General features: G+C 38.4%; 1 protein-coding gene across 1 annotated transcript; it reads left to right on the forward strand.

Moving 5' to 3' along the window:
- Positions 1-2,749: 2,749 nt before the first annotated feature.
- LOC115579171 (CMRF35-like molecule 1) lies at positions 2,750-7,729 on the forward strand. Its single transcript, XM_030412707.1, has 6 exons — positions 2,750-2,845; positions 3,091-3,423; positions 3,534-3,710; positions 4,215-4,310; positions 4,412-4,434; positions 5,400-7,729. The coding sequence occupies exons 1-6, from the start codon at positions 2,776-2,778 to the stop codon at positions 5,712-5,714; spliced, it is 1,014 nt and encodes a 337-aa protein (XP_030268567.1). The 5' UTR covers positions 2,750-2,775; the 3' UTR covers positions 5,715-7,729.
- Positions 7,730-12,554: the final 4,825 nt, after the last annotated feature.

Here is a 12,554-nt window from a genome sequence, read left to right on the forward strand (position 1 = left end):
TGTCTTTCAATTTATTTTCTTTTACCCGGTTTTATTTGGTACAAGTAAATTAACCTAAGTCAAACATGTTAAGTCCCCACAGAACCCTGCAGGTCCCGATGGAGTCTACCAATCGCTCCACCCATTGAGGATGGATGAAGAACGTGTCTACAGCACTCTCGAAGCCACCAGCAGGGTACATCACTTCACACAGCTTTGTTATAGCTTTAAATGATCACTGCTGCAACTGAAACACTACCATGTGAAATAACCCTTGAATGATTAAAAGATGACCTAAACTTATTGCTTTATTGCACCAAATGTATGATGTGGTGTGCAGCTACTTAACTTAAAACTATTTTGGTTCTCTTAACAAAGAGTTGTGGCCACTTTGTATATGCAGTATGTTGTGTACATGTGTTTTTACAGAGAGTGTCCTCACAGAGTGCTGTTCCTGATGGAGTCTACCAATCCCTCGCTCCACTTACAAAGGATGACAACCAAGTTTACGACACTCTCTCAAGCTATGTCACAACTTCTAATGATCACTGGAGCAGGAGCTATTGAACCACGATCAGAATGGAGAATTCTGAAAAATTCAACATTGAATAATGACTTAAGCTATTGTTTTGTTTTACTAAATTGAAAATCATCATTTATTTTCCTCTCTGGCCGCAGCTAATAACCCCAATACCAATTTTGGCAAAAACTAAACGCAAAAACACAAAAATCTATCTGATCTATACTTGTCCGTTAAAATATAGCAAATGTTTTGCCCTAACAGAGCAAGTCCTGGAGGATTATATGACACACTTCCCCCAATCTCCAGCGCTGTGACCAGGCTCTGATTGATTCATCTGATTACAATGATTGGTCTCAACTGTTCTATAATATTTGATTAAATATTGATCTGATGATCGCCACTGAATGTTTATCCTATAAATAATATTCTCTGTCTATTCCATAACATTAAAAGGAGTCGATGTCTGTGGATATAAGCAGAGACTCATAAATGTGGATTCATTACATGTATTTGAATTCATGCTGTAGGACAAAAATCATTCAAAACAGTGGAATTATGGGGCTCATCTGACGTTTGGGGCCAAAAAGTCAGACAAGTAATTGATTAAATTTTAACATTAAAAGCATATTGTTTTATTTATTTATTTATGTTGTTTATTTCGGGCATGTCAATTCATAAACATCACATTTCATCATTGTTCAAATAATACAATACACATGGCCGAAAGGGAAAAGCGGGAGAAGCCAAAGCTTATCAAGTCCCGCCCCCATTACCCACAGGATAAAATCTTCATCCTGATCTTTTCTTGTCATTTGCATTTTACATTTTCTTTTCTCTTTTTTTTTTTTTTTTTTTTTTTCAACTTCTTTTGTTATGACCTTTGACAAAACATATTACAGCAGTAGCAAACAGAGCTGAATTCAAGCTCTAGACAGTACATACAGATTACATGTGTGTCTACTGTTGTGTGCCGATTTACAGGGCTAGTTGAGTTCTTCACAGCTCAGAAGAACTTGTGATAACTCACAGTAGTGTCACAGTGTTCGTACCTAAGTTATCTCACATTGTTGATACACATTATAACAACATCCTGCTATGTACAACTGGCATTGGCCTTGGACCATACAATTTTCTCAGGTTCAACTTATTGTTTGGGTACAAATGGTATTTGTTATGCTCACATGCCGCCTCAACACAGTGTCTGCACAGTGTCTGTTGATTCGTGCCTCTGACCTTTATCAACCCTCCTGTATTGATCTGTACTGATCAACGATTGAATGTACATACTTTTTACAAGATTATATCCATCCAGGAAAAAATCTGTGCCTTTGTCTTCATTAATCCATGTTTCCGACACTGCAATGATGGTGAAAGGGGTTTTGAAGTGATTTAGGTATTCCTTGATGTGGCCGAAGTTGGTATATTGACTCCTGCTGTTAAAGTGAATTAGAGACAGTTTCCCGTCCATCTCAGCGCTGTCTCTGTATTGAATGTTAAGGTTGGAACAGGCTTTGTGATATTTTTGACAAAGTAATCAGATTAATTTCATTCTATTCCTTGCTTGTGTTTAGTGTTGCTCTAATAATCCTGTAATATTTCTAAAAATTCCAGCAAAAAACTCGATTTTGCTTTGGATTTGAATTAAATACCACGGAGAAACTCACAGCTGCAACTTTTTATAAAGGTGGTGCATGCTAGACAAGCTACAGTGTCAGATTTCAGTTGCATGTGGTCAAGCACACAAGGTTGTTGTACCATTGTGGTTTCTAAGTGTCAAGTTCACGCCCACACACAGTCGTCTCTGATCATATATCAGGGTTTGCTTTGTTATCTGTCCGAAATAACATTAGATAATCACTTCCCATATAATGTGTTTGATTTGTCATTTTGTATGCACCAATATTGACTTGCACATGATGCCGTATGCTGTGTGTATGTGTGTGTGTGTGTGTGTGTGTGTGGCATTGGCATAGGGGGAAAATTTCCCACTCAAGACCAGTTAGTGGTTTAATGTGTCCCCAACTTGAAAAAAACTTATTTCAGGGTCAGTGGTTCAGGCTAGGGTAAAGGTTAGGTTTCCAGGAAATAATTTCTGAATAAGCCTGAATAATAAGTCCCCAAAAGTAACGTGTGTGTGTGTGTGTGTGCGCGCGCAGGTTTGTATGTGTGTGTGTTCAAAGTAAAGGAGGAGCTTCAGCCTTTAAAGATTGAGAGGAAGGGGAAGTTACATAGACTGTAAAAACTGTGGCTGGATTGACCTGATAATTCTACACATGCATTCTTGTCCTTTGCCTCACATTGTAACCATGATTAAAATCTACATGTACTCCTCTCTTCTCTCAGGTAAGTCTGTCATTTCAAAAATTATCTGGATTTTTACCAACTGTAGCTTGTTTATGAATGCTGTAGCTGTTAGAAGGTTTCTTTAAGTCATTTAGTCTTGTACTTTTTGAAAAAAGGGATTTCTTGACGTTACAAATTAAAAAGGATATATATTTTTTTAATTTGTGTATTCGGTTATGCATTATATTACACACTTATTAAATTTTGACAATGACAAACGACGTTTCCCTTATTTCCACTTGCAGCTCTAAGTATTGTGGAGATGAAGCCTCTCAACATAAATGGACGAGTTGGTGAAAGTGTGGAAATCAAATGCTCAGACTGGGACAGTTGGACTAATGTAAACTATAATGTGAAGTACTTTTGTAAGAGTCCATGCACAGAAGACAAACACATTATCATCAAAGAAGCATATAGAAAGTATATTTCTAAGGGTCGAATACAGTTAAATAACAGTGAAGCAGGTCTATTTGTGACCTTCACTAATCTCCAAAAGTCAGACTCTGGTACATATTATTGTGGTGCTGAGAGGACTGGCCCTGATTCATACATAAAGGTGATTCTTAAAGTTACAGATGGTGAGTGAATGCTCTTCATTAAAAAAAATTTAAAATACAATTCCATTTCCAAAAGTAAAAACAATTCATAAAGTTGATGGACTAGTAAATACTGTGTCTGTTATTCTCAGCTGAGTCTTCCAGTTTTAAGACAACGGCAATAACAATCATCATTCGCTCGACGCCCTCATTTGCTGATACAAACAGCTCGACTATGTCTTCAGATGGCTCAGATGTTATTACTGATACATCTGTGTCATACACCATCCATTCTACTACAACTACTACATCAGCAACACAAGGAGCTGGTATGATGTGCACTCAGCTTGACTTTAATACTAGTTCTTGCTGATATGTTGAAGTATTTTTGTCGCTGTCCAGTCAAAACCATGTACCTCCAAATTTGGTGTTTTTGAATTTTTTTAATAAAATGGAGGAAGGGAATATTTTCTATGAGTTAAGACAATTCTCCTATTTCATAAGCAAAACAAACCACTTACAAAGTCATTAATTCACCAGAAACATGCGTTGCCACAAAGCGTAAAACATTTTCTTAGCTCATGAAAAGTTGACATTTTGGAATGAAGTGGTTTTGACTGGACAGCAACGATATATTGTAATTTAAGTTGTAGTGCATAGCAAATGTAAGAACAGGGCTGACAATTATGAGCATCAATGAGGTCAATCTTTGCAGTTCCTGTGAAAAGCAAGTTTCAGATTGCTAAAAGACACATTTATAGCTAAGAGGATGTGAGCAGCACAACCGAGTGTGATGTCACGTTTTTCATCTGTCTTTCTCTTTTTCATGCCAGGAAGTGTGCCACATTTGATTGCCGGTGCCACTGTTACACTAACCATACTGATGGTCCTACTGATGCTCATGAGGAAGATGATAAAGAAACATCTGAGTAAGACACACAAGCCAACACACACATTGCATATATTTACTATTGCAACATCAATAGTCTCCACTTGACCTACTAAAAATTGTTTCTACTGTATGTTTTAGAAGTAGAAGAAGACGCACAAGAGGTGAGTTGCCTTTTATTTAGGTCTGAAACCACGTGGAGGGGTTTTGGTTTCTGTTGGCTCTCAACCACAAACATGAAGACCTAACAAAAACATTCCCGTATCTTGTGTGACATTCAGCCATTAAATCTCACACTCTGCTGTTCATGTCATGTTTCTTATTTTAATACTGTTTAGGACACCTCACAATGCCAAGCTCAGGATAAATAAACACAAAGAACACCTAGTGTTTGAAAATACAGAAATACTAGTAAGGCATTTTACTAATTGTGCAATGAAAATAGGCATTAATAGAGTAGTTTATAAATTGATTTAGTAAAGTTATAAAGTAATTCATTATTTGATATTTTGTTGGAGGGAATTTTAAATATGAATATAAATATAATTCAAAAGTGCAATATTAATCCATCAATAAATAGCTCAAATTAAAAAGTGAAGTAAGTAAAGTATAGCATTTAAAAATGCATTAATGAATTCATAAATTGAATTTGAATTATCCTTATATTTATTGTACAAGTAGTTGAATTCTTTACATTTCCGTGACACTTGTGGTCCTCTTTTACTGGCTGAACACAATGGTTGTTAATGAAAGCAAGGTTTCGCCGCTGCAGGTAATTTGGGATTAATCTGTTGTGATCTTGTGGCAAAAAGTAAAACCACACTTGTGCATATGATAAAAAACTTGCATAAAACCATGAGCAATAACAGAACACAGCAATAATCAAACACAAAAATAATGAAAATGTAATTTATGTGAAATCATGCATGTAAAAAAATTCAAAATATGAAAAAATTCATGTAACCATAGCAAACAATAACTTATTGAACAAAATTTTGAAAAACATGCTCAAAATGAAATATAATAATGTTTAAATCTTTTTAATGTCCCTTGTTGCTTTATTTCTATTCTGTTTAACTCTCAACTTAAATTTTTCTCTCTCTGTTTAAAAAAAAAAAAATGTTTGCAGGATGTTGAATATGACGAAATCAGACTTGAACACCAACAAACCGACCTGAGCCGACCTGCGGTGGTCTCTACCCTCTACGACTCTGTAGACGCAGAAAGTCTCTATGCTAATTGTTTCTACCATCAAGACACTGAGTTATCAGCTGTACGCAGGGCATGTGCAGAGAGCAGAGTCACAGATCTGCAGTGTGACTTGGTGTACTCTGTTGCTCAACTACCCAAAGAGCAAATTGAACCCACTGGGCAATCTGAATCAAATCAAAGCAATGAACATGACTGTCTCTATTCCATGGCACAGCTACCACAGGCAAGTTGAATGTGGCTGCTGTGATCAAAATGGATGAAAAGGAACTTACTTGATCATACTGATTTCATTTTAACAAAAATGTAGAGATGCAATGTAATATAAAATGGCTTTCTCTATGAACTGAACAGTCCCTCTCACTCGCTCACTGATAGAGGACAGTGCTGAGAATGAGTACACAGTATTATAACCAGTGTAGTAAAGCTAAAAGAACATATAACAGAGCCATTTGTTATGTCATTTTTGAACACGGTCATATTCAGTGATAGAGTTTGATAACAGTCTTTATTTGAAGCCTCTAACGGCGGGATTTGAACATGGTCTCTTGCTGTCATGTCTTTAGTTTCCTCCGACTGATTATACTTTTTTTTACAGTGGACATCGCTTAACTGCAAGTGAACTAGAACCTTAGGAACAAGCTCTGTCTGCGTTCTCCAGTAGCTCAGTTGGTAGAGCATGCAACCCATGTACAGAAGCTTTGTCCTTGCCTCACCAGTCTGGGGGTTCGAGTCCAACCTTGCGGACGTTTTATCTGCCCTCTTTCTCACCCTGTGTCCTGTTGTCTTGTAAGCTGTTCTATCAAGGAAACCCTAAAAGGACATAGGATGTTTTTGCATCCTCTATGGTTAATTTTATTGTTCAGCTTCTTATTGAAAATCTTGCTACTGTAAAGATCTGAGGCCCAGAACTCTGTGAAAGTATCTTTGGGCAAGACAAAGGCAAGGCATTAGATTAAAAGGACGTCAGCTATTTCCATTGCTTGCTTTGTGACACTATGGCATTGTGAAACTAGCATCACGTTAGCTGCAGGCATGCTGACAGAGAGTCATTCTTACTGTCCATGATTTCAGTTAACAAACTGAAATCTGCCCCTAACCCTGCTGGTGATACAGGCTGTAGTATGAAGCTGGAAGAAAAATACAGGGGTTTATAGTATTTTATAAAATGAAATATCTCATGCACTTGTCCTTGGAATATTATTTTCCAAGTCTTACCCTTCTAGTACTTTACATCCTCAGCGAATTATACACAGCACCACATCCTTCTGTCTACTTCCTTTTTTAAATGTGTCTTCTGCTGCTTTTTCTTGCCCACACACACACACACACACACACACACACACACACACACACACACACATTACATAGACTTATTTCCTGGAGCCTAACTACTATTTACCACTGCCCAACCCTTAGTCTCAACTGGACCCTAATCCGAACCCTAACCTTAACCCAAGTCGATAACCTAAGATGTTATTATATTATATGTACTTGAGAAACAAAGACTTATATTCATTTGCTGGAGTCTCGGCCTAACCATAACCACTAGTAGCATTACCCTAACCCTTTCCGTAACCCTAACCTAACCATATCTTAGCCTAAATTCAAACCAAGTGTTAACCTTAAAGATGACTGATTTAGCGTGTTGGGGACCTGCATTTTGTCCCCACAACTCAAGTAATACATGCACACACACACACACACACACACACACACAAAGCTTGACACCACACGTTCAGGTCAGTATCTGTGGTTTGTCTGCCTTTGCTACCATGCATCAAGTAGATCAGCGATTGAGCGTCTTCCATATCAGACCACTCAGACCTGCTTCCCCGAAGAGCCACTGTGCAGCCCACAACTGTCCTACTTTCACAAGTCACACCGAGCGGCTAAATGCAGATCTATTACTGTTCATATGTGAGCTACTTGTACTTCTGTTTTCAATATCTAAGAGGTGTTCTAACATACATCTAAACGTTTGTGTATTGCTTTGAACTATTATTCATACAGGGTTGGCCCTTTCTTAAGTTGTTGTTTTTTTATTTCATTATTTGTTCACATGATACAGTTATTTTTGCATCCTCTGAGAGCTGAAACTTAGATTATGTGACCTATTACCCTTGTTCTTAAACATGTGGAACTAAAATTGATTCTTCGCATGTTTTGTTTTATAATCTCTGTTTGTGAAACACTGTAGTATGAATCTCTGTATGACAGGTGCCACACAAATAAATGTATCAAACCTTTTCAGAGAATATTTAAGTTGTTTTATATATGCATATCTATATCTAAGTTTGTATATATTTGTATTGTATGTATAAGTTTGATTTGGGTCATACATTTATTAAATCTGAGAGCTGATCTGAGTTGGGTACTTTGATCTCACACAATCATGTCAATCACAACTTGACCTAAATGTAAATTCCCTGCATTCATTCTACACTTCTTGTAGAGGGTTGGATGAGAACATTGATGCCGCTCTGACAGGAAACAATAACAGTAATACTGAAAGTGCAACTAGCTTCCAGAAACACACTTCGTTGATCATACTGATCTCTACTGGTTTGTGGGTTTGCCACACTTCTGGTTCCTTATATAGTTTACTTCCACAGTTGGTCGAATTTAAGTGTAACTGTGTTTCCTTCTTGTCTGTTCTCATGGGGATGCTCTACATCTCTCATAGATGCTAAACAAACAGGCCCTGAGTAGCAGCCAGTAGTCGTAGTAGTAGTATAAAGTATCAAAGAGCATGCCCAGCTCAGTTTACTTGAGAGTATTTTTCTTGGGTGAAAAGAGTTTAAGAGCCGAGAGATGACAAGAACTAGAACAGGAGACTCAAACTTACATGGGGGATCATGGACTCACGGGAGACAGAACATGGCAACACAACCACGTTTTCAGCGAATTTGGTGCATATTAATTCATTTTTGTAAATATTTTTAGGGAGATTCTGTAGTGGCAGGGAGAAGAGCAGCTCTGCATTTGCCACTCTGAGCTCTCGGTGGATAGAGGACATCTACTTGATTATTTTTTTAGGTCTGACTAGGTCATATTTTCACCTAAGTGGACATTACCCCTACAGAGTGATAAGTATAACTGTGATTCCAATCACAGTGACCTTTTAGCATTTAATATCATCATTTGCACTATACGCTAATGGTTTCCAGGCTTTGCGACAAACCGAATTTAACTCAATGAGGAGTTGGATATTGACTTCGAAGATTTACATTTATACTCATTGGACAGGATAAATCAAACTCTTCGGTGAGGAGCAGAATGCTCCTGCTGTGCTGTCGTGGCCGTTTAAGCTGTTGCAGCCTTCAGCGTCACAGCCAGTGACGTGATCATAATTCTACAGAAAAGCTGCTATCTTATTGTTGTTTATGCTCCGGACATGAAAACTGAGTACTAACACTTTTGGCAAGATAAGCTGCCTTTAGTTTAGTCCAAAATGTTTCTATTTGTTGCCATCTGTTGATATTTAAATAAAATGACCACCTGTTTCACATGACCTGATTACAACTGTGATGATGCAACGACGAAATGATTTCCATAAAAACTGAGCATATGCCATCTGTGAAGGCCAGGGAATCTGGACGAAGGCTCTGGAAAATGTCCAGCATGTTAACCTTCGGCAAAAATGTATTTTTAGTACTTAGGGTTGGGCAAATATTTTGGTCATGATTTACTAAACATTACTGTCTTGGTAAAAAAAAAAGTTGTTTGTGGGAGACAGGTTCAGCACTTGCCTTATATGCCAAGCTACCTTCCCTGATGTATTCTGTGATGCTTTTTGTCATCATCGGCACAATCACAACCCTAAAAACAACTCATTTAGGTATTGAAACAAGACCCTGCGGTCATTTCAAGTTTAGGAAGTCTCAAAATGGGTGAAAAGTGTCCAGTGGATTATTAGAAGTATAATGTCAGAGCAAGATTCAAAGACATTAGGTTCATTTCTGTCTACATGCTTGATGCTCATTTTCAATTTACATACAAAATGCCTGACTGGAACTCCAGAAATTTTGAAAAGGACTCAATATGGATTTCTTTTTTTTTTCACTTTTTATTGGCTTTCATCAAGAAAACATATACATACATACATACATACCCACGTACGTAGTCAAATTCAAGCCCCAACAGAGCATCTACACAAACAAAACAGAAACAATTGAAGACACAGAGGGAGTCCGACAGAGACAGTAAACATACTTACACCTAAACAAATGCATGTAAATGCAAACTGGTGAAAGGAGTTCATAGGTAGGGTGCAACCCACCACTGTGTCAAGATGCTGCAATATAAGGGCCCCATATTTTCATGTATAACTCTTCCTTATCTTGCAACCTATAACAAAGTCGTTCGTAGGAAGCAATCTTGGCCATTTCATCGAACCATTCCTTCACTAATATAACTTCTTTAGACTTCCAGTGTTGCAACACTATCCTGCATCCAGTAATAAGTGCTGTTCTACACCATACTATCTGGTGGACAGTTAGTCCACTTCCCTTCGGTAACGCGCCTAATAGACAAAGCAGCGGACTTTGTACCAGAGTAGAAGACATCACAGTGTTAATGAAGGAGATAATCTTAGACCATAGTAATTCTATCCTGGGACATGAATACAACATATGAACAAAAGTACCACAAGAAGCATCACATCTCCAACACAGGTCTGAATTTCTAAGTCCTAACCGTGCCATTTTACATGGAGTCCAATAAGTTCTGTTGAGAATTTTATAGCTAATCAAACGGGTCTGCATTTCCCTTGATACTTTAAACCATGATTCAATAATTTGCACCCATGTTTCACCTGATATCTCTTCCCCTATATCCCTCTCCCAGCATCTTTTAAGGCCTTTATAACTGGGTGACTGAGACCCCCTTAGAAGGTTGTAAAAGCAAGATGTTTTCCTTTTGAAGTGCCCCTCCAGTTCCAATCTGGTTTGTATTTCAGTTCTAGATATAAGCGGTAATTCTTTAAGGTATGACAAGATACAACTCCGTAATTGAAGATATTTCCAAAAATCCTTGTTTGAGATTTTGTACTTTCCTCTTAATTGTTCAAACGAAAGAAACTGGTCTCTATCAAATAAATCCCCAATATAAACAATTCCCAACTTAACCCAACCAGCCCATGAGAATGGTTTTTTACCTATCCTGAGGCTTTTATTGTGCCACAGAGATGTTTTGTTTGTAAAATTAGAATTTAAGCCCATGATTTTATGCAAGGCTTGCCATGTCTCTTGTGAGAAGGCAAGGATTGGGTTATCATAGGGGATCACATCGTTAGTTTGAGTAATAAAGGCCTGGGTTGGGTAGGGGTATGTGAGTTCCTTCTCTATAGATACCCACACAGGTGCTTGGTCAGCTGACATGTATAATTTCGATAATTGTTTGAGACAGATAGCATAGTGATACCAAGCTATGTGGGGGAGGCCAAGTCCTCCATCCTCAATAGCGGCATACAGTTTTGTCTGGTTTATATATGGTTTTTTGCCCGCCCATAAAAAGCTATATATGGCCTCATTATATTTCAATAGCGCATTGTGTGGCATGCTTAACGGTAGCATATTACTTATGTAATTAATTTTGGGAACTATTATCATCTTTAAAATGTTAATTTTACCAAGAAGTGACAGTCCCAATTTTGTCCAATTTTGTAATATAAGCTCTATTTTCTGAATTAAAGGGAGAAGATTGATTGTCATAATATTTTCCAGCCGTGGAGTGATCTTTATACCCAAGTATGTCAGGCCAGATGGCTGCCATGAAAACTGCCATCCCTGCCTGATGCTAGGTGGACAGACTCTCGACAGGGGCATCGCTTCAGACTTTGACCAATTTATTTTATAACCAGAGACCTGAAAATGAGTCGATCAGAGTGAGGATATGAGGTATAGTTGTTGATGGGCGCCTGCACAGTAACAAAATAGCATCCGCGTACAGAAGCAGTTTGTGCTCCTTGCTGCCAGCCTTAATGCCCATTATATCATTATTTTGCCTAATAGCAATTGCTAAAGGCTCAAGAACCAGAGCAAATATTAAGGGGGACAGGGGGCAACCCTGCCTTGTCCCTCTATGAAGCTGAAAAGGGGGAGACCTCCTGCCATTTGTTACTACAGATGCCTTGGGATTGTAATATAATAATCTAACCCAGTTAATAAAAGAAGAACCAATACCAAATTTTTCCAAAGACTGAAAAAGGAACGCCCACTCCACCTTGAATGGAGTGCTTTTTCAGCATCCAGCGAAAAAGCTACTGTTATGTCTGTTTCATTTCCAGCTTGCCACATGAGGTGAAGCAACCTGCGTAAATTATCAGATGAAGTCCTATTCTTAATAAAACTGACCTGGTCTGGGTGAATGAGTTTTGGTAAAAAAACCTCCAACCTAGATGCTAAAATCTTGGCAAGCAACTTGGCATCGGCATTGATCAGTGATACAGGGCGGTAGTTGCCACATTGCTGTGGGCAGGGCTCGACAGTGCGACTGTTTTGCTCGCATTTGCGAGTTAATTATTTCCAGTGCGAATAGAAAATGACATTCAGTCGCATCAGTGCGACTCCGACAGGACCTGTAGTACATGCACCGCTTTGCAGCTTACGTGAGCACTGAGCAGTATTCTTTTTTTTTTTTTTGGCAACCGAATCGTCTCCTCCAATGCAAACGCAGCATTGTAGCTACGTAATCAGATCTAACCAATGCAAGCGCAGCATTGTAGCTACGTAATTTGATCTAACTAATGCAGTGCTTCCATAACAGACCACACGCGCACACACAAGACTGCAGCGCGAAATCTAAAATCAAAACCCAAAATGGAGAAGCGAAAGAGTGTCATGAAAATGAACCCCCTCACAGATTATTATTTTAAGAAAACAAGAGAGGAGAAGAAGGAAGACAGAAACGAGAGAGACAAAGAAGAAGAAGAGGACGAAGAAGACGGGGCGTTAAACGAGGTGGATGAGCCGGGTCCGTCGGAGAGAAAGGGAGAGGGTGATGCAGGAGGCAGCCGGGGCACTGTAGCTGTAAAGCTGTACAAGTACAACCCTCAGTGGGAAAATTTGTTCAA

Source organism: Sparus aurata, chromosome 1 (assembly GCF_900880675.1).
Source record: "Sparus aurata chromosome 1, fSpaAur1.1, whole genome shotgun sequence".
Lineage (NCBI taxonomy): Eukaryota > Metazoa > Chordata > Actinopteri > Spariformes > Sparidae > Sparus > Sparus aurata.